The 21,004-nt window shown below is 52.8% G+C and overlaps 1 protein-coding gene across 3 annotated transcripts; it reads left to right on the top strand.

The window, feature by feature from the left end:
- Positions 1–4,162: 4,162 nt before the first annotated feature.
- ADGRG3 (adhesion G protein-coupled receptor G3) lies at positions 4,163–19,172 on the top strand. 3 transcript variants are annotated; one of them, XR_007769393.1, is made up of 14 exons: positions 4,163–4,341; positions 6,044–6,073; positions 7,250–7,430; positions 7,925–8,066; positions 10,082–10,228; positions 11,619–11,741; positions 11,819–11,858; positions 13,195–13,295; positions 13,989–14,098; positions 14,859–15,139; positions 15,609–15,702; positions 16,949–17,238; positions 18,259–18,433; positions 19,092–19,172. XR_007769393.1 is itself a non-coding variant. In XM_050923295.1 (13 exons), exons 1-13 carry the CDS (start codon positions 4,272–4,274, stop codon positions 18,375–18,377), a joined length of 1,728 nt encoding a protein of 575 aa, XP_050779252.1. In that variant the 5' UTR covers positions 4,163–4,271; the 3' UTR covers positions 18,378–19,172. The 3 variants fall into 3 exon arrangements, 2 of the variants coding, with proteins under 2 accessions (XP_050779252.1, XP_050779253.1); XM_050923295.1 differs by having other exon boundaries at positions 18,259–19,172; XM_050923296.1 differs by lacking the exon at positions 11,619–11,741 and having other exon boundaries at positions 18,259–19,172.
- Positions 19,173–21,004: the final 1,832 nt, after the last annotated feature.

The raw sequence follows: 21,004 nt of genomic DNA on the forward strand, positions 1-21,004 counted from the left end.
GTTCTCCATCGGCCCCCTTTGGGAGGTCCCATGATGACTCTCTCTCTGCGTTGAGGCAGGCCTGCTCCTTCGAGACTCCTTCCTGCCATCCCCTGCCCGACTGTCCACAAATTGGTCGGCCAGCTGGCCTGCGTGCTGCGGGTTCTCCGGCTTCTGGTCCATCAACCACAGCCTCAGGTCGGATGGGCACTGCTCGTACAGGTGCTCCAGTATAAATAGGTCAAGCAGGTCCTCTTTAGTTTGGGCCCCAGCTGTCCACTTGCGAGCATACCCCTGCGCCCGGTTGACCAGTTGTAGGTATGTAACCTCACGGGTTTTACGCTGGCTCCGGAACTTTTTCCGGTACATCTCAGGAGTCAGCCCAAACTCGCGGAGCAGGGCCTGTTTGAACAGTTCGTAGTCCCCTGCCTCCACCCCTTTCAGTCGGCTGTACACCTCCATGGCTGTGGAGTCCAGTAAGGGGGTGAGAACTGCGATCCTGTCTGCAGGGTCAACCCTGTGCAGCTCGCAGGCATTCTCAAAGGCCGTCAGGAAGGTATCTATGTCCTCCCCCTCCTTATGCCGGGGCAGCAAGTGCTTATCAAAGCTCTTTGTAGGCTTGGGTCCCCCCTCACTCACCGCAGCCGGGGCCTCACTTCTCCTCAGCCGGGCCAGGTCCAGCTCATGTTTACGCTGTTTCTCCTTCTCCTCCCGCTCATGTTTACGCTGGTTCACCTTCTTCTCCAGCTCTCGCCTCTTTAACTCGAGCTCCTCCCGTCTCAGCTCCCTTTCATATTCCAGCCGCATCCGCTCCACGGATGCCGAGCGTTGCCGGGAGGATCCCCTGCTGGGGGGTGAGCTTCGCCGGGAGGCTCCCCTGCTGGCCGGGGGTGTCACGGTGCCCTCGGTATACACTGGGCTCCTCCCCGCCCTTCCTCTACGCCTAGGAAGGGGGGGTCTCGGGAAGCCCTCGTCTGCCGGCTGACCACTCCCAGCAGGGACAGTCACTGGTGCCTGCGCTGCATCTGCTCGGCTGCTTCCCTCAGAGCCAGGGCTCCGTTCATTCATGCGGTCTCCCTGCTCCAGCTGGGCAATCAGCTGGTCCTTGGTGCGTCTCCCCGGGTGCAGCCCCCTCTGCTTACACAGCTCCACCAGGTCACACTTGCGCCGCTTGGCATACATCTTCCTGCTGGCCACTCACAGGCCGGGGTGCTCGCCGCTCCCCACGGTTTCCAGGGGGACCCCTAGTGCACCAGCCCTTCGTGAGGTCACCACCTCTCTGCCAGGGTCGAGCTGCAGACTCCTCCGCCCCTGGGACCGCTCGCTGCAATCCCCCGGGGGACCCTGTTACTGCAAAGTCCTTCTCACTGGGCACACACTCCCAGGGGTTAACCACCCCTTCGTTTTACTGCTCCCCAGTCACTTACTGCAGGAAGCGCCGTCCACGGGGTGCAGTATATCCCACCGCTGCCACCAGTTGTTACGGAGTGTGGGGGAGTCCGGCCCTGCACCCCTCTTTCTGGGACCCACAGTGACTCTTAGCCAGCCAGTAAAACAGAAGGTTTATTGGACAACAGGAACACAGGTTACAGCAGAGCTTGCAGGCACAGTCAGGACCCCTCCACCGAGTCCTTCTGGGCTTTCAGGGTGCTTGGATCCTAGCTAGGATACCCTGAATTCCACCCACACAGCCCCAAGCCCAAACTTAAACTGCTTCCCTTCTGCCACTCCCTTCCTTTGTTCCCCTTCCCGGGCAAAGGTGTTTGACCTTTCCCCTCCCTTACCTAGCTCAGGTTACAGCCCTGGCATCGTCCATCCCCTAAAGTCCTCCCCTGCTCTCCCACTCCCCACACAGACAGTCCCTACTGCATCACACAGGCGTTCAGCCCTACGGTGAATTACATGGTGCAGAACCCTGGAGAGCCATGATACAAAAGGAGGAAGGTGCACATTTATGTGGGTGTCTGCACTGCACATTCAGAACGTGCCACTAACAACCACCAGCACTGAGGGGAAAGAGTTCCCAGCCCTCGGTGTAGGGAGAGCTGCAGTGCAAAGTGTGCACACGCACACTAGCTTTCAACTTCATTCAGAGCAAACAGGAAGAACCGTCTATGCAAACCTGGCTCTGGGTGCTAGCAAGAGCTCTGTTGCTCAACCATTCTTGAGCAGTGAGGCAGAACTACAACTGCTGACAGTGTTATGAAGGCATGGGGCCATTGGCTGTCAAAGACATATGGAGGGGCTTTCCCTGGAGGGAGACATATATATCCAAGCAACACAGAGAAGTGAAGCAAACTCGGTGGGAAAAATTCTTTTAGCCTAAAAAGAGTTGTCTCATTCATGGCGGTGGGTCAAATTATTTGCATGCCAGTGTGTGTGGAATCTTTGATTGATCAATATGCCCTCCCCCAGAGAACTGCACCCCCTCACCAGACCACCCCCTTCCAGCACGGTGCAGGGTAGCAGCCTGTTTCCTTATCTGCTGCTCTCTCCGTTCTCCAACATTTTTCTGGCGTGCTGCGACTTAGGCTCCCAGCTCAGTCACCGGCGGATCCAGCCCTTCCAGGCCCTTGGTTCAAAACAAGTCTTGAGCAACATACCCATAAACTCTTCTCTTTCCTCCAGGGAGATCTGCTAGAGACCCACCGCTGGACTTACCATCTTGATCTTTCACAGGGAGCCCTCTACACACCTGCTCACTTTGCCTGTCCCCTTGCAACTGAGAAGGGTTCTTCCTTTTAAGCCTCTCCCTGAAAGCCTGTTTCCAGCTCCAGGTGCCTGCCTTTGGGCTAAATGGGCCCTCAGTGTAGCCTATTAACCCCTTCCTGGTTTACACACAAGCTTGTAGGCCCCATTATGCTACATCTCTTGAATCTTGTTAGCAGCCTAAGCACTGAACCATAATTCCTCTCCAAAATCTGGCCTCATGTTTATTCCTAACCCCTCCCTGATGCCAGGGCCATGGGGGGGGGGGCAAGTGGGGCAATTTGCCCCGTCCCTGGGCCCCACAGGGGACCCCACGAGAATATAGTATTTTGTAGTAGTGCAACTTTTTTATGGAAGGGGCCCCTGAAATTGCTTTGCGCCAGACCCCCTGAATCCTCTGGACGGGCCTGCCTGATGTTCCAAGGATGGGAAAGGGAGAATAGACTCCAGTCCCCAGAGTTCATTTGCCCATGCTGCTCAAGGAATGGAAACCCACTGAGCATTTCCCCTGCTTTTGATTCTGAATCCACCTCCAGTGGCCCATGAGCGGTCAACTAGGCCAGGGGCTTTGCTCAGCTGACAAGGGGTTCGGGGCCTGACATCATTACACTGTGGTGTGGAGGAGCTGGGAACTTGGGACTGACAGCACATGCAGTGTTGCCAACTCTCATGGTGTTACGGCAAGTCTCAAGCTATTTGAGGTTTTTCTTAAAGCCCCAGCTCCTGGGGTCATGTGATTAGGTGAGACTCTCAGCTTTCAATTTTTATTTTTGTAGAAGTTCCTTTCTCGTTCTCGGGGTTGGGAGAAAGAGCTTGTAAATGTGCCCCATCATGACTGGGACACCCAAACACATAGAAAAGGACCCTGAATTTATTATTTTTCTTCGATTCTCATGAGTTTTAAGCCAACCCTATGATTTGGGGGAACTGACTCTTGATTTCTGACGGACTGGAGATGATGATACTGCTTTCACAAAGGGCTGTTGGAAAGGTACGTACATTCAGGACTCACATATGGTCTTTCCTGCAAGAAGCCACGAGCACTGGCAAGGAAACGACAAACCTATCACTTTCCTGGGCCAGGGGACATAGGGGCATCACAGAGGTGACAGCATCTGGGTGCTTGCTGGGCTGGAATGCAAGGGGCACATCTTCCCTAGGCGCTTCTAGCCTTCTGACCCACTGAGCAGCATCGGCCTTAGACCCAAGGCAGAGGGCACATTTATTGCCAGACACTTAGAAGAGAGGAAATCTAGGGGCTCAGATGGGATTGTGGCCCCACAACGACAGGCGAGGAACCCTTAGAACCACCCCGAGATGGGTCAGGACTCAAGAAAGGAGAACGCCAGCTCTGAGTTTTGGGGCGAGCTGTCTGTCACTCATCAGCCAGGAACCTTGTATCAGTGAGTTTGCTCTGCAAAGGTGCAGGAAGGATTGTGAAGTTTTCAGATAGGAAATGACACTTCCATTGCCTAATTTAAACCTCGGAGCACAGGGCTGGAGGCAGAGCCAGAGAGAGAGAGGAAGCAGGAGGGTGCAGAGAACAGTGTGGATAGAAAGAGAAACTTACAAGAGAAAGGAGAATGGTGAATCTGCTGCACAGCATGAAATACTCCTTCATGGTGACAACCCTGAGCCTCCTGCCACTGCTGGGTGAGTAGAAGAGAAGGTGCTGGTGGGGGAAAGCCACCCAGTGTGTGTGTGTGTGTGTTGCCTGCAGATGCTCTGGGTGCTTTCTTGTGCTTTGGCCTAGTGGATCTAGGACTTTGAGAAAAGGGAAAAGTGCCCCCCACTCTTAACGAACTGTTTAACCACTCGACTGCAGTGACAGTTTAACCAGTGGGACAGACACTTCCATTTGAAAGGCCAAAGTGATCAGCTGACAGCTAGGAATGGCAAGAGAGATGATTTCCCCTAAGCCTTTTGCTCTCTTTGGGCTAGACTGACTTGGGCATATGTTTCATTGTAGCCCGTCAGGGGCCTGCCCTCTGATTACGTGACCAAGTTTGGCTTATTGTCTGGCTCTAGTGCCAGTCCCCTGGTGTCTGACGGGGAGCAGCTGGTGGGGTGATTTTTGTGCTTCCTGCATCGTTGTGGGTAGGACAGGTTGGGAACCAACATCATGAGCATTCACTCAATCCCATGGAAAGGGATCGCCTGCCACAGCCTGCTGTATGCTGAGTGTAGTGGCTACATCCCGGGAGGCCAGATCTGCTTTTTGCCAAATGATGGGGGGGTGTCTAGAACATCTCTGCTGGGCTGGCAGATGTCTCTGGAACACCACACATTAGCCAGAGCTGGGGAATCCTGCCAGAAGTATCTATGCAAATATGTTCCAAAGATAATCTGAGCATTCAGTGTGGGTCGAGCCAGCACCCACTGCAGTCACTGGGCTTCTTTTCCGGGACTCCAAGTGGGGCAGGATCGAGCAAACACTCACGCAACATACAAGCAACTGACATGAACATGAAAATCTGTTAACCCTTGGCACCCGGATTACCAGCCCAACTAGTGCAATGTACTAATGTAATGTATCATTATCGCTCGACATAGCTAGACTCACAGAAATGTGGGGCTGGAAGGGCCCTGGAGCGCTCCAGCCCCCTGCTAATCTTCTGAGGTTTCTTAGCTAGAAAATCCTCGGTTTGATGCAGTTGTATTGAAACCGAGCCTTGGTTTGAAAGGCACTAGAAATAACTGGCTACGCCAGGAGCTGCTACATCGCTTCACACCAGCTGAGGATCTGGCCCTGTGTCAGTAGCATGCCCATGTTAGCAGCCCCCTGCGGTATTAGTGATCGTGATCTGCGATATGGATTATTACCTATTCCATGTAATAGTGTCCTGTGTATTGTTAGAGTGCTGGGGCACTGGGAGCTGTAGGTCTGGCTATTGGCATCTCTGCCATGCCGAAGATGTGCGTGAACCCAATGTGGGTGAGGAGATTCAGTCACAATCTGCATGTGATGGGCTAGGGGCCGTGCATGTGGCTGAGGCAAAGGAATGATATTAAGGGACCCTCCACTGATGGTCTCTCCTCTCCTAGTCCTTCCTGTTTCCTTCCCTACAGGTTCCTGACATTCTTGCCCTAACCCCATTGCTCCAGTGGCTCTAAGCCAACGGGAGGGAACCGGTCGAGGGAGGGAGGGAGGTGGGGAAAGAAATGAAGGCGAGGAGGAGGAGGAGAGAGAGGACAAGACAGACTGAGGCTGACTCCAGTGTCACATGAGTGAGGAAGTGCTGAGTGATGCAACGGGCTCTTCCGCTGGCTCACATGCGATGTGGTGATGATCTTTTCCCTCCTCTGACACCACTCACTGACCCTGGTGGTTTTGTCCATTTTCCTTTTGTTCCAGATTACATCAGAGGACAAGAGAGCTGCCAGGGTGAGTCCCTTCCTCTGCTGAACTGGGCCGCGTGCTCTGGGGCTGCGCTGCAGGTACAGATCCATGTGAGGGTTGCTAAGGATGAATCCCAGGGGACCTCCTTCTGCCTCTGCTTTCCATTTTCCTTCCTTCAGCCACCCAACCCAGACCTCCTCCCCAACCCTGCACCCTCAGTTCCCATGACCCAATGAGCCAACCACCTCCTGTCTCTGCGCTGCCACTAGACACTGCCAGGGCTGGGCTGATGCAGGAGGGTAACCACAGCCCGAAGGCAGAGTGGAGCTACCCCTGTTCATACAGAAGCAACTGCACCCTGTGGGAGACAGGGCCACAGCCTCATAGAGTGGGCTGAGGAAGAAGCCTCCTTAGAAGGCCCTCAGTCAATCTGGGCTGTGCTACTGATCTGCTGTGTGACGTGGGCAAGTCACTTCATCTCAGTTTCTCCATTTCCCCATCTGCCAATGGTGACGAGACTAGTGACCCACCTTCCTCTCCTGGGTGCTGTAGGATTAATTATCCGATGTCTGTACAGAGCTAGGCACAGGCATCAATTTTTCAAACTTCCGGTGGATGCTCGACCCCCCAGCTCTGCCCCAGGCCCGGCACCCACTCCAGCCCCTCTCCCAGATCAAGTCGGATTCAGCCCTCCTTGAGAGTTAGCATGGGTGCCAAGGGGTGGAATAAAGAGGAAACTGGATGGCAGGATCCCAGAGGGAGGGAGAGACACCAAAAGGAAGTAGGTGCCACTCCTTTGACAGCAGGGGTGTTGCAGGTGTTCATGCCAGGGTGAATCCAGCTCAGAGCATCTGGGCAGGACAATCCAACACAGAGGACAGGCTCTGATCCGCTATCAGATTCCTCTGGCCATGCAATGGAAGTCAGGCAAAGGGCTGCCATTGCTCACAGATCACATCCCAGTGCAACTAACCAGCCTCCTGCTGCTCCCCTGTGAGGTGCCCAGCTGCAGCCCCACTGAGCCCCTGAAATAGCATTGGGAGGGCCCCTCGGGTCTTCTCTAGCCCATTCATTTCAGGCAGTCACAGCCCCCGGACACTGTTCTTTGCTCACTTTCCTTTGTTCCCAGTAACCCTGGGTTTCCAAATTGCTCCCTGCATGCTCCCTGTTGGCCAGAGGGTGACCTGGGAACACCCCCGCCGCTGTGTTTGCCTCCCTCAGCTTTGCCGAAAGAACCCAGGGGGGATACTGACACCAGCTGCTGTGACATCGGCCTGACCGATGGAAGTTTACCAATACAACTGGAGTCAGCCAACAAAATCACAAGCATTCCCTCCACGTGTGATGAGCTGCAGCAGGAGGACAACGCCTTCTGCAAATGTGTGATGGACAAGATCCACAGGTACGAGGGCGCACACCCGGGGAATGAGAGTGTCACCTGGGCAGGGCTCTGTTGGAGAAGGTCCCTCATGGCTAAGGGCGAGGGGCAGGCCTGTGCCACAGCAGCTAACCCAAGATTCCCCCACATCCTGGCCCAGGAGGGAGGAACCTGGCCCAGCAGGAAAGGGCTCATTCTCTGGCAAGAGGGGATCTAGGCCAGAGTTTCCCCCAGCCCACACCAGGACAGTCCCAGAGTTTGCCTTGTGCTGAGGTGAAGGGTTCATGACCTCCCACACTGGGAAGGGTTATTCCCATAGTCCACACCAGCCAGGCTCCCTTCCCTGCTCCCCATTAGCTTAAACATGCCTAGAAAGCACTTCCCTTGCCTCAGCTTCCTGGGGCATAGGATACGTAGTCCATGGCGGCCATTTCCTGCCTGGCAGGAACAGCTGTGGACCTCTGGCAGCTGCACTCCACCCTCCACGAGTTCTCAGCATGTACCTCCTCCCATTGCAGCTTCTGGCCTGCCTTCGAGGAGTACCTCACCAGGGAGGATGTGAATGAGAGCGTCCTAGACATAAACAGGGTGAAGGCGCGGGTCCAGAATGTGAGCACCTCCATCACCCACGATCTCACCTTCACGCTCACGCCGAATGAGGTAGCAAATGCCTTCCTTCCAAAATGGCAGCCTCTTCTCCTTCTGAGCAGGAGTGGAATAAACCTTGGGCCTTTAGCCTCAGTCAGACACCCCAGGGCCTGGGTGATAGCATGGGATGGCCACACTGCCAGAGTGCTGAAGGCAACCCCCGTGTTGAGTTAACCCTTGCTGGTGCACTGCAAGCCATGACGCAGCCAGGTGCTTCTTCAGAGCCCATGTCTCCAGCTGCAATAGGGCTGTAACCCTTCTGCCCATCTGAGGTGGCAGCAACAAGGGCTGGGTTCAGTATCTAGGGGTTCTGTTTCAATAACGCAATGGAAAACCGGCTCGAGCCCCCACCCAGTGACCTGGGACAATTACATACCACCCCCGGCGCCTTTAAGAGGCAATAAATACTTCCCCTCTCACAAACACAGAGTCTGAGTGTAGCAAAATCCTTTTAATAAAGGAGGGAAACAATGCAGCATCATGTTGGGAAAACACCACAGACAGGATTCATAGCACAAACTATGAGCAGGTTCTTAAGTCCAGCAACTCACAAAGTCACCCGAAGTCCCAACAATCCAACAACCCAAAAGTCTCTTGAGTCCAGCAACTTGAAAATCACCCAAAAGTCCAACAACCCAAAAGTGTCTGTCCCCGATCAATGCAGCCCCAGAGTTTAAAAGTGTATCCGTAGAGTTTTACCCACCCCTAGCCTGGGTGGAAATGGGGGGGGGGGGCGTTAAGGGGCTCCTTACGTGGTCCGAGACCGACTGCCCCGCCTCTCTGTGGGGTTCTGCTGCAGCCTTCACCGCAAGCCGCTCCACTCCACTCGCCGTCCCACGAACTGCTCCACTCTGCCAGTCGTGCTGCCCCACCCTGCCCCGCCCCACCAGCTGTCCTGTGAGCCACTCCAGCTGTCCCGCAAACTGCTCAGCTCCGCTCCTCTCCACCAGTCGTCCTGTGAGCCACTCCAACCGTCCCACAAACTGCTCCGCTCTGCCAGCCACTTAGCAATAGATCTTCAGCCTCCCCACCACTAGTTAACACAGCACTCAGTGATCTCAGCTCTTTAGTGATTTCAGCTTGTAGTAGAGGAGCCCCAGTGCAGGTGCACCATTGGCCCAAAATGAATTCAGCTCAGCAGCCTGTAACTAGATTCCTAATAGAATAAAAATTAGCTGTGATATTCAACAGTGGAGAAGGTAGAACTGGTGTTTTAAGCCCTCAAAAGGGGCCCATACCATCAGGTACACTTACCTGTCCCCAACCTCTCTCCATTCCCCGAGTTTTGAACTCATGTCCCTTGTCTAGCGAGTGCTACTTAGTTGATGGTGAGTCCCTCTGTCATAAAACACTTTATTCTTCCTGCCTCAATAACAGAGACACTGGGGATCCCATAGCAGCCGAAGTGACTGTTTTGGGCTGCTGTGAGCTCAGGCCAGGCAGGGTGGGTATGCCTATGCAAACAAGACCAGCCCCTGAAGTTCTTTTCCACAACTTGCCACAATTCACCACCAGATGTCATGGTAGCGCTCATCCTGACTCTGCTTACAGAACTGTGAAGAAAAGATCCTCTTGAAAACCCCACTAGAGAAGGTGGGGGATGCTGGCAGCTGTATCTTGCTATCTGTAGCTCTCACATTCACCTCTATGGCTGGCGTGTGCCAAGTTAGTTGAGCAAACATAGAGCACTGGGGTCCTCCTTGTCTGGAAGAACTTCCTTCTTCTCACAGAGGTTACACCCAGCTTGTGTGGCAACAGCTAGGCTGCAATGTTCTCTAGCGGTTAGAGTAGAGAACTGATTGTCAGGACTCCTGGGTTCTCAGTGCAGCTCTGCCACAGATGCTCTGAGTGACTTTGGATGAGTTGCTTCCTGTTTCTGTCTTCGGTTTCCCCATCTCTGTAGTGGGTAGAATAATATCCACCTCACGGGGGCTTTACTAGTGTTTGTGGATCCTGAGATGGAAGGTGCTCTAGAAGAACAAGGCATTTTGTTAGCAAATAATAATCAACTATTGTTGTTCCCATAGGTCCCCAAGGAGCTAGACACAAGTGTGAAGGGGAATGTGAGCAACATAAAACTCCCCAGGGGACTATTTCAGTCCATTCACAATGAGACAGACTACGTCAAAGTGGCAGTGCTGGTGCTTGATGTTGGAAAAGTGGGCCTGTTTAAGGTAAGCGTTGCCATAACAGTCAAAGAAAATACCTGAAGCAAATACTCACCAGCAACCACACACCACACAACAAAAACACTAACTCAGGAACCTATCCTTGCAACAAAGCCCGTTGCCAACTCTGACCACATATCTGTTCAGGGGACACCATCATAGGACCTAATCACATCAGCTACCCTATGAGAGGCTCGTTCAGCTGCACATCTACCAATGTGATATATGCTATCATGTGCCAGCAATGCCCCTCTGCCATGTACATTGGCCAAACCAGACAATCTCTACGTAAAAGAATAAATGGACACAAATCAGATGTCAAGAATTATTACATTAAAAAACCAGACGGAGAACACTTCAATCTCCCTGGTCACTCGATTACAGACCTAAAAGTCGCAATATTACAACAAAAAAAACTTCAAAAACAGACTCCAACGAGAGACTGCTGAATTGGAATTAATTTGCAAACTGGACACCACTAAATTAGGCTTGAATAAAGACTGGGAGTGGATGGGTCATTACACAAAGTAAAACTATTTCCCCATGTTTATGCTTCCCCTGTACTGTTCCTCACACCTTCTTGTCAACTGCTGGAAATGGGCCATTTTGATTACCACTACAAAAAGTCTTTTTTTCTTTCCTGCTGGTAATACCTCACCTTAAATGATCACTCTAGTGTGTATGGTAACACCCATTGTTTCATGTTCTCTGTATATATGTATATCTTCCTACTGTATTTTCCACCGCATGCATCCGATGAAGTAGGTTTTAGTCCACAAAAGCTTATGCTCAAATAAATTTGTTAGTCTCTAAGGTGCCACAAGTACTCCTGTTCTTTTAGTCAGAGCAGAGGTTCAGCTGATCTCTTAGCCATCCTGCCTCCGGCCCTGAACAATCCCAGATTCTCCAGAGGAAGGCGAATGCCCCCATCATGCACCTCACTCATCAGGCGGTGTTGAATAGGGAGGGGGAAATGGCGGGGATCAGATTATGCCTGGCAGTATGAGGGTACATTCTCCTTATGAAGTAGGCACTGATCCATGAGTCACAACTTGATTCCACAGCTGATGCTGAGAGGCATAAAGGCTAGGTGACGGAATTAACTCCTCTGTGGCCACACAGAGTCTCATAGGACCCATGGCAGCGCAAGGGCTGCAGTGTGTTGCTGCATCCCTCGGTGGAGCAGCAGCAGCCGCAGGGAAACAAGCCTAGACTGCTGGATCTAAAGGCATGAACCTCAACTACCTAAGCTAAAGGATCCAGCCCTGTTAGACAAGTGGGCTCATCAACTGGGAGAGACAGAGCACTGTGCTAAGTGGGTACGGGTTCTTCTGCGCTTGGGGTCCTCAAGCATTCAGACTAACTGTGGCCATGGAACTATGCCAATGTCCCGCAGGACCCAGACCAGACAGGCACCATGCTAGACAATGTCATGGTCAGTGTGAAAGTGGGAGGCAGGCAAATAGCTGGACTCAGCGACTGTGTAGAACTCACCTTCTCCCACGGACGACTGCCCCAGGTAAGCCAGTATTCCCCTCCCCTCTCCACCTCACCGAGGGGGGCCACCCTGCTCACTAACCCACTCTGTCTTTGCAGAATGTGTCCGGTCAGTGCGTCTTCTGGGACACCAAGAAAGGTACGTGAGGCAGAGGACAGGACTGAGAATAGACACTAGCTCAGGGGTCGGCAACCTTTCAGAAGTGCTGTGCCGAGTCTTCATTTAGTCACTCTAATTTAAGGTTTTGCGTGCCAGTCACACATTTTAACATTTTTAGGTGGTCTCTTTCTATAAGTCTATAATATATAATTAAACTATTGTTGTATGTAAAGTAAATAAGGTTTTTAAAATGTTTAGAAACTTCATTTAAAATTAAATTAAAATGCAGAGCCCCCCGGACTGGTGGCCAGGACCTGGGCAATATGAGTGCCTCTGAAAATCAACTCGTGTGCTGCCTTCAGCACTCGTGCCATAGGTTGCCTGTCCCTGCACTAGCTTCACCCAGAGAGCACAGGCAGCCCCAGGAGAGGCTTGATTTGAGAGCAGGAAAAACCTTGCAGAGACAAGCCACGCATCCAGAAAGGACTGCGTCTTGGGCCTACCAGAGTGGGACTAGATCTGCAGGATCCTGCTGACCTGCCAACTCCTCTGTGCTGAGAGCTAGCAGCAATGGGGCAGTGCCCATCTGCCTCTTCACCTCTGTGGAAAGCTTGTGCCCTCCAGTGCCGAGGCCTTGGCTGGAAGGCAACAAGGACACTTGTGTGTCTGGGAATGCAGTGGGCACCGGCGCTCACTCAGAATTGGTTGGGCTGCGGTTGCTTGACTTATTTGGCTTTTTGTGTGTTTTAACTGCAATTGCTCACAAATTCAAAGTGTCCAATCCTGTGTCCCTTCCTGTTCAATGGCTTCGGGGCAGGCAGGAACCACTAGAGCCAAGGTATTGTTAGAATAATCTAGAGAGGCCTGTGATGAGGCAACATCAGAATTTACCTGTAGCCAGGTGAGTGATACAGGAACCCCCACAGAAATACCAGCCTGGGCACATGTATCTAATGAGGGGAGGAGCCCCTCATCTGTGCCTGAAGAGGTATTTCACATTTAATAACTTCACGTCCAGGCTCTGGTTGTGCCAGAGGCTGTCACATGGTATATGTCCTTTGTTCTCATAGGCTAGACAGACACCAACCTATATACGTATTTGTCCCCCATCAGTGTCGCATCTGAGCCTATACCATGGTCTTTGCAAGCCACGGCAAACGAGACCTTCATCCCACCCCATGTCCTTTCCTTCACCATCCGCTCCCCAAACCAGAGGCTTTACAATGTCTCCTCAAGCTGTGCTTTGAGATCTCCAGGGCACTAACAAGGCCATTCAGCTGCTGTTTCGCATTGGTGGCTGTTACAATCAGTGTGCAGCAAGGATTGAGGATGTGCTTGGTTTCCACTCCGTAGCTTCTCCGTGTGAATTTTGCAGGCAAGCGTGGAGGATGGAACACATCTGGCTGCGTCACCACACTCAGAGACAAGGAGACCGTGTGCTGCTGTGATCACCTGACCTTCTTCACCCTCTTAATGGTATCACATATACTCAGTACCTACTGCTTTTAGTTTGGCTTCTGCTGCCTGCTCCATCCTGAGCCCCAGAAGCCAGGTTCAATCTGTGCTGGAACAGTTCCGTAAATGACCTGTGCTCTTACACCTCATCTGAGGCCTGTAGAAAGTCAGCCCAGCTTCTGTGACAAAGCTGGGCTCCACCTCTCCAAGCCCCTGGTCTCTAATCAGCAACAAACCCAATCCAGCTCCTTCAGGGACTGGATGGCACAGGGGGACATTCTCCAGCTAAGCATCTGGCCTGCAATACCAAAGCAGAGAGACTCAAATTCTCTTCTTCCAGCCTGAAGTGCTGCCCAGTCATTACTGTCCATGGCACCCTTAGCTAATCCCCGCTTCTCCTTCTCCCATCTTTATAGAACATGGCAGGAGTGACTGGTCTGCTCAGAACCACGGCTCTCCTTTTGTGCTGCGCTTAGCCGGGTAGCCTGACTAGCTTTCTCACACTTCCACTCCCCTTCTCCTCACCCAGGGGCTTTGCAAGCTGGGCCTGCAGCAGCAGCCCCCCATTTAGTCCCCACCCAGCCCTGCCCAGAAGCTCAGCATTACTGTCCCAGCAGCTCCAGCAGGTTGTTAAGCTGCCTGTGTTCTTATGTTCTCTGCTGTTGCACCAGCCCGCACCTGTGGTAACGCAGCGCCTGTGTGTGTGTTTGACAGAGTCCATCCCTAGACGTCACAGTCCAGATGTTATTAACTATCGCAAACGTCGGCTGTGGGATTTCCGTGGTCTTCTCAGCCTTCACCATCATCCTGTACTTTGCTCTAAGGTAGAACACTTCCAGCTTCTCCCTCAGGCTCTCTCTGGATGTTCCTGGCATCCCCATCCTCCCGCTGGAGCCTGGAACTGGGTGAACGCAGTCTATGGGCCAAGCTCAGCCCTAGTGCAAACTGGCACAGTTCCAGTGACTTCACTGGTTGTAACATCTGCTTACACCAGGGCAGAGACTGGCCCCAAATCCCCCAGAGTCAAGGGGAAGGGAAACAAGAACTGTCCATGGTCCTACGTTCCTGAGGCATCCCTCATGCCATGGTCATCCCATTGCGAGGGGCAGCCTCTGAGTGGCTCATTTGTCCCCTTCTCTGCTAGTCACTTGGGTTGAAGTAGGGCCCAGAGGTCACAACCAGGGACATGGGGGCCGTTGTGTTGGTCTCCATGCACACAAATACCAACAACAGAGTCCCTGCCCCAAAAAGCTTCCAGTCACCTCCCCTCTCATTCTCTCTTCCCCCTGCCCCAAGTTGGGTCCTTTGTTTTCCCCTGGGTCGTGCCACGTCTCTCTCTGCTCTGTGTTTCATTAGGAAGTTCCGGAGATAATATGTCTCTCGCTTTACATGGTGGGAGAGATTAAATCAACAACCCACATTCATGGGCCTATCTCACCCCCAGAGAAGGATGAGAGTACCCACCCATTGATTTCCTAAGAGGCAGTGAGGAATTGGTGCTCTGAGAGCAGCGATGCTCTTTGATAGGTGTCACTCTTTTCCTGAGCTGACTTGGGTCTTCACTGAGCCTCATTTCGCTCTCAGGTTCGCTTACAAAAAATTCAAGTCCAATGACACGGCCAAGATTCACGTGAACCTCACAAGCAGCCTGCTCCTCCTGAACCTGGCCTATTTGCTGAACAGATGGATCTTCAGCCTGGGCCACCTGGGGCTATGCAAGGGCATCGGAGGCTTCACTCACTACTGCCTGCTCTGCTGTTTCACCTGGATGGCCATTGAGGCCTTTCAACTCTACCTGTTGGTCATCAAAGTCACCAACATCTACATGCGGCACTACATGGTGAAGCTGTGCCTCGTTGGCTGGGGTAGGCTGCATCTCCCTCAGGTTGCTAGGGGCTGGATTGTCAGGCTCAACGGTGGGCTCCCTAGCCACGGAGAGCTTAGGGCGAGCTCTTAAAGGGACACAACCAACCTGTTTGAGATCAAAGTCTGACCTGCCTTAATAAGAAGGTTAGATCCTCTGGATTTTAAATATCGACCTTTATCAGAGATCAATCCCACAGCAGCAGTTAACAAGGCACAGCAACACTGCTGGGAGAGTAGGAGAAGGAGACCAGAGCCCACCCAACCTGAGTCTCCACACAATATCACATCTCTGCAAAATGGCTTCTTAAGACAGTTTGTGTCCACTGAGATTTGCCTGTTGTCTCAGACCCTGTCTGGACCTGGGCTTAGATGGACAAGAGGTCAGAGCATTTAGAAACAGAAAGAAAAATTAGCCCCCGATATCCCCCTTCCCCAGGCATTCACAGATGCCTCCCTTTGCTTTTTCAGGCTTCCCTGCTCTCGTGGTCACGATCACTGGCAGCATGAACAGCTATGGAAAATACACCATTACGGATATGGCCAACCAGCCCACCCTCACCCTGTAAGCTGCACCCTCTCTCCTGGCCCTCTGCAGCGTGGATTAGCTCAGTGGCTTGGCTCAGGCAAAGCAAGCCTGCTCCTGTTCCTTGGCTGCCTTAGAAAGGAAACTGGACCAATCTTTTCTCTGCTCCTCAGCTTCGCAGGAAGCTTCTGCTCTCTGTTCCAGTTTAAGCACTGAAAGGCCACCATTCGCTGCAGGGCTTCCCTTGCATAGCCCCAGAGGCGGCAGGTATAAGAGGCCAGGGGAAGCTACGCCTCCCCAAACAGCCAGCCCGCCGCCTTTGGAGCGCACCGCCACTGAAAGGGTGGGTGCCCTGGCTGTGGCCTGGGCTCCATCTCCCGCTCATCCTCTTGCCCCACGGCTCCGCCTCTTCCCGTCCCAGCTCCACCTGCATGGGGGCCTCACGGGGGGAGGGGGGGGAAGAGGCATGCACAAGTGGTGAGTGGGCAGCCAGTGAGCAGCGGGGCTTCAGGGAGGGGGCTTAGTGACGCTGGGGGTGGGCCTCAGAACGGGGCTACAGTCCAGGCCCACGCAGCCTCCCCCCAAGGAAGAATCACGCACTGCCCCTGCATAGCTCTTTGCCTAGACTGTGCCCCAGCTGTGACATGGGGACACCACCCGCTGTAGAAGTGAAAGAGGAAGACCCAGGGCCCATTAGTGCCTTCTGTGGGCAGCCGAGGCTTCCACGGACCTCAGCGGGGAATTGGGGAAAACAAGGAAAGCAGGATCTGGCCTTCAGCATCCATGCTCCAGCCTGCTCCTGGCAGGACCCCATGGCCTAGGGATGGGAGCGGCCACTCCTAGGGCTCCACCCCACAGGAAGACTGTTTAAAAGGGCTGCTTGCCCTATCCCAGTACACACCCATTGCCACATGTCTTCGGGATTCACTGGCTGCTGCTGTGCTGGATGGAATTCCTGAGGCGACAGAGTGGGAAGAACATCACTGCCCAACATCACAGACCAGGGGTGCACTAGCACTGGGGCATTCCCAACCACAGGAGATAGGATCTGCCACCCTGTCCACCCGCACCATCCTTCCCCTCTTCTGAAACCACCTGGTCCTGCCTTCTAGGAGGGCCTCTGAAGTGGGGGTCCCCAAGCTAGGAGAGCTACATGTGCTGATCCGTAGGAGCCATTTCTTGGTGTGCTGCCCCATTCCATTGCCTGCCCCCCACCCTGCCCTCCCCAGCTCTGCCAGCATCCCCAGCTGCCCCCCGCCCAGGCTCACTGTGTTGTCCCTTGCAGGTGCTGGATAGACTCCGCTCACTTGGTCGTCCATTACGTCACCAACTGCAGCTACTTCGGCCTGATCCTCCTCTTCAACACCCTGATCCTTGTGGTTGTAGCCTGGAAGCTGTTCTGCCTGCAGCATGCCACAGCAGGGAAGGAGGAGAAAATAGAGGCCTGGAAGGGAGGCCTCACCGTGCTAGGCCTCTCCTGCCTCCTGGGAGCCACATGGGGGCTGGCCTTCTTCACCTACGGCGCCATGTCCGTGCCTGCGGTCTACCTCTTCACTGTCCTGAACTCTCTCCAAGGTCAGGGCACAGCTCCCAGCTAAAGCACCGAGCCAGGCGGCACTGCATACCCGTGGTGCCCAGGCATTGCCCAGGCTGGAGAGCCACAGCTGTGGCTCAGATCACAGCTGGCATCCCCTTTAATAGAGAGATGTGACCCCCTCGTGTAACGCCAACAGACCCCGGTCATCAGCAGGCAGGATCGAACCGGGGACCTCTGGAGCTTAGTGCATGAGCCTCTATCACATGAGCTAAAAGCCAACTCATTTAACTCTCTCTCTAAGTGGGCTTGGTGCCACTAGATGGGACAGAACGCCACACCCAGGAGGTGTGTGGGTTACACTAGCACTATAGGTAGGGTGACCAGACAGCAAGCATGAAAAATCAGGACAGGGAGTGGTGGGCAATAGGATCTTATATAAGAAAAGATCCAAAAATCAGGACTGTCCCTATAAAATCAGGACATCTGGTCACCCTAGCTATAGGTCCCAAAGAACAGTGCTATACCTTGAACTGAATGGAAAGCTATTAGGATCTCTCGTAGCTAGAGCAGTGCATGCTGGGACCGCTCTGCAGGCCCCACTTCCCTATTGAAGAGGTAGGCAGTTCTGGGGGGCCATGCCCAACTGCAGCGTTGTGAGGAGCACTAGAGCTGGAGAGCTGCCTCCCCCAGAAGCCAGGGATGTAGCACGAAGGGGGTGGGAGGGATGGCACACTGGTGGCTACCACCCCACCTGCACTCTCCCCCCCTTAGCGAGAGATGGAACATTAACAGTGGCTCGACTGGGGCAAGTGAGTTTAGGAGCTTCCTTCAGTGTCACCTTGGAAGTCCTTGGGCTCGTTGAGGCAGCAGGAGACAGGTGAAATTCCCCCTGGAATGGTGTATGAGCGAATCTCCGCTGTCACCTGGGCACACTAAGAGCTAATGAGGCTAGGTTCAAACTTGTTCTGCTAAAGGTACCTGGGTATTAGCCATAGTGTTTGCCAGCAGGACAGATTCCAACATTTCCACCCCTGACTGAGGCCTGTCTGTCTCCACAGGTCTCTTCATATTCATCTGGTTCACTATCCTCTACTATCCAAAGAAAGATGCAGCCACATCCACCTCCGGCAGTGGCAAGAATGTGGAAGTCACCACCGCTTCCCACGGCGAGCGGTAACACCAACTTCTCTTCCGGGCAGATGGGGCAGGATCAGAGGAATTTGCCCAGTCCACGTAGCTTTGTCAATGAGTGGAGAGGGATGGGCAGGGGCCTGGCAAGGTGGAGAGCTCCACTCAGGCTTGCTTGGCAAGCACAATCATAGACTCATAGACTTTAAGGTCAGAAGGGACTATTATGATCATCTAGTCTGACCTCCTGCAAAAAGCAGGCCACAGAATCCTACCATCCACTTCTATAACAAAGCCCTAACCTATGTCCGAGTTATTGAAGTCTTCAAATTGTGGTTTGAAGACCTCAAGCTGCAGAGAATCCTCCAGCAAGTGACCCGTGCCCCATGCTTCAGAGGAAGGCGAAAAACCTCCAGGGCCTCTGCCAATCTGCCCTGGAGGAAAATTCCTTCCTGACCCCAAATATGGCGATCAGCTAAACCCTGAGCATGTGGGCAAGACTCACCAGCCAGCACCCAGGAAAGAATTCTCTGCAGTAACTCAGATCCCATCCCATCTAACATCTCATCACAGACCACTGGGCATACTTACCGCATCATGCAGTACGTGAGCCCCTTTCTGTGCTCCTTCCCATGGGGTCGGGTGGGGAGGGGAGTTTTGTCTAGCAGTCGGAGGAGGGAACTGGAAGCAAGTGGCCTGCATTCTATGCCTCATTCTGAACCTGATGCACTGCATGAGGATCAGAATAATACCTACTTTACAGATGGGTGAACCGTGGCACAGAGAAGTCAAGTTATTAGACCAAAGCTAGCTAGCTACGGCTCAGTTTACCTCACTGTGAAATTGGTCTTCACTGGGGCCTTGATTACCTGAAGACAGAGCCTAGAGCACTAGCATCTCCCATATTGCAGCTAGAACCCTTCAGCCAATGTCCCTGCAGATCATCACAGCTTTCTTGTGGTCTCAGACATGCTCCTTAGTCACTTGGCCAAGATCTGCAAAGGTATTTAAGCACCTTACTCCCATTGAACTTGACTTCTAAGAAGCTCCTGAGAGAGAAGAGGAATGAGATCTGAACAGAGACTTCTGGGCTGGATTCAAGCTCTGTAGCAGCCCCAGTTTTGCCCCTTTAGTTAAGGCAGAAGAGTACCAGGGGTTAGGAATGGAGCCAACAGGAAAATCTTTCACGTTTCCCCCATCCTGCTGAGTTTGGAGTCACTACAGGTTCATGGACGGAGTTTAACTGAGCTACAGCACAATCCGATGAGAGGATTCCATTCCCCCTCTCGCTATGTATTAATGGGGAAGAAATTGGCTTCCGGGAACAATTCCTGTTTAGCAGATTCCAATAAATACAGACAGGCAGAATGATGCCCACATCTCAGAGCTGCAGAGGCCTGATGGGCTGACTTATTTCTCTCTCCTGCCTCATCCCCCCAGAGCTGAAAAAGCAGCTCTTCCATTTATCAGTGGGAACTACATTATGCACTAGCCCTTTGCATCAAAGCTTCTGTACACATTTCTAAGCCATAGCGCTGTACATGTACAACTGAGGAGTTTTGAGTAAATATGTGAATTACTACACTATGCATAATGAGATTATTGCCTCCTGATGCCACTGGGAACCTCCGGGATGTGACACTGAGCATCATCAGAAGTCTGGGGACAGCAGATCTTTCTCCTTGGGGTATTGAGTTGCCAGATCTGCACTGCTCCTGAAAATGGACATGGTTTGAAGCAGGAAGAGATTTCACTGCAGTGGCTGCTTTTACAAGCAGGCTCTTCACGCAAGATAGCTCATTCACCACTTCTGTACAGAATATCCTCCTAAGTACTTCAGGGAAAGTTAATGCCATTTAGGAGTAGTGAGGACTGATACTGAAGTATCAGGGGGTAGCCGTGTTAGTCTGTATCCACAAGAACAAGAAGTCTGGTGGCACCTTAAAGACTAACAGATTTATTTGGACATAAGCTTTCATGGGTAAAAAAATCCAACTTCTTCCTCACATTGGGAATGCAGCTGAAGAAGTGGGTTTTTTACCCACAAAAGCTTATGCCCAAATAAATCTGTTAGTCTTTAAGGTGCCACCAGACTCCCTGTTTTTGACTGTTACTACGTAATTCTAGATAAAGTAATGCAAGAGGTTTTTTATACCTGGTGCAGGCCTGCACAACTCAAAGCGGTGAGGGCCATATTATCCCAAAGAAAACAGCTAAGGGCCAACTCCCTCCCCCAACACTGCCAAGCACCCCCTGAAACACACCCCCTGCGCCACCCCCAGCACCACCCACCCGGTGGAAACAAACTCTCCTTTCCCAGCGCTGCGCCATCGAAACAGCAGTAATATGTTATAGTGGGCCCCAAAGGCAGTATAATTAAGATAAGAGAAAAATGGCTTTTTGCTAGAAATAGAGTAAGATCTTCCCCCAACTTTGTAATCAATTGCCCTGTTGAATGAATGAAGTGTGAATGAGGAAGGCATGGAGGGCAGCACCTCCAGGCAGCTGCAGCCCTTGGAGAGGGGATGGGAGCCAGACCAGATCAGTAGAACAGGTCAGCCACTGATGCCCCGCTCTCCTCCTCAGACTCCCACCCCCCCAGCTCGCCTACTCACCCCCCACCACCGCCCATCCGCCTCTTCAGCCCCCCTCCCTCACCCACTGCTTGCCTACTCA

This window comes from Gopherus flavomarginatus, chromosome 14, assembly GCF_025201925.1.
Source record: "Gopherus flavomarginatus isolate rGopFla2 chromosome 14, rGopFla2.mat.asm, whole genome shotgun sequence".
Classification (NCBI taxonomy): Eukaryota; Metazoa; Chordata; order Testudines; family Testudinidae; genus Gopherus; species Gopherus flavomarginatus.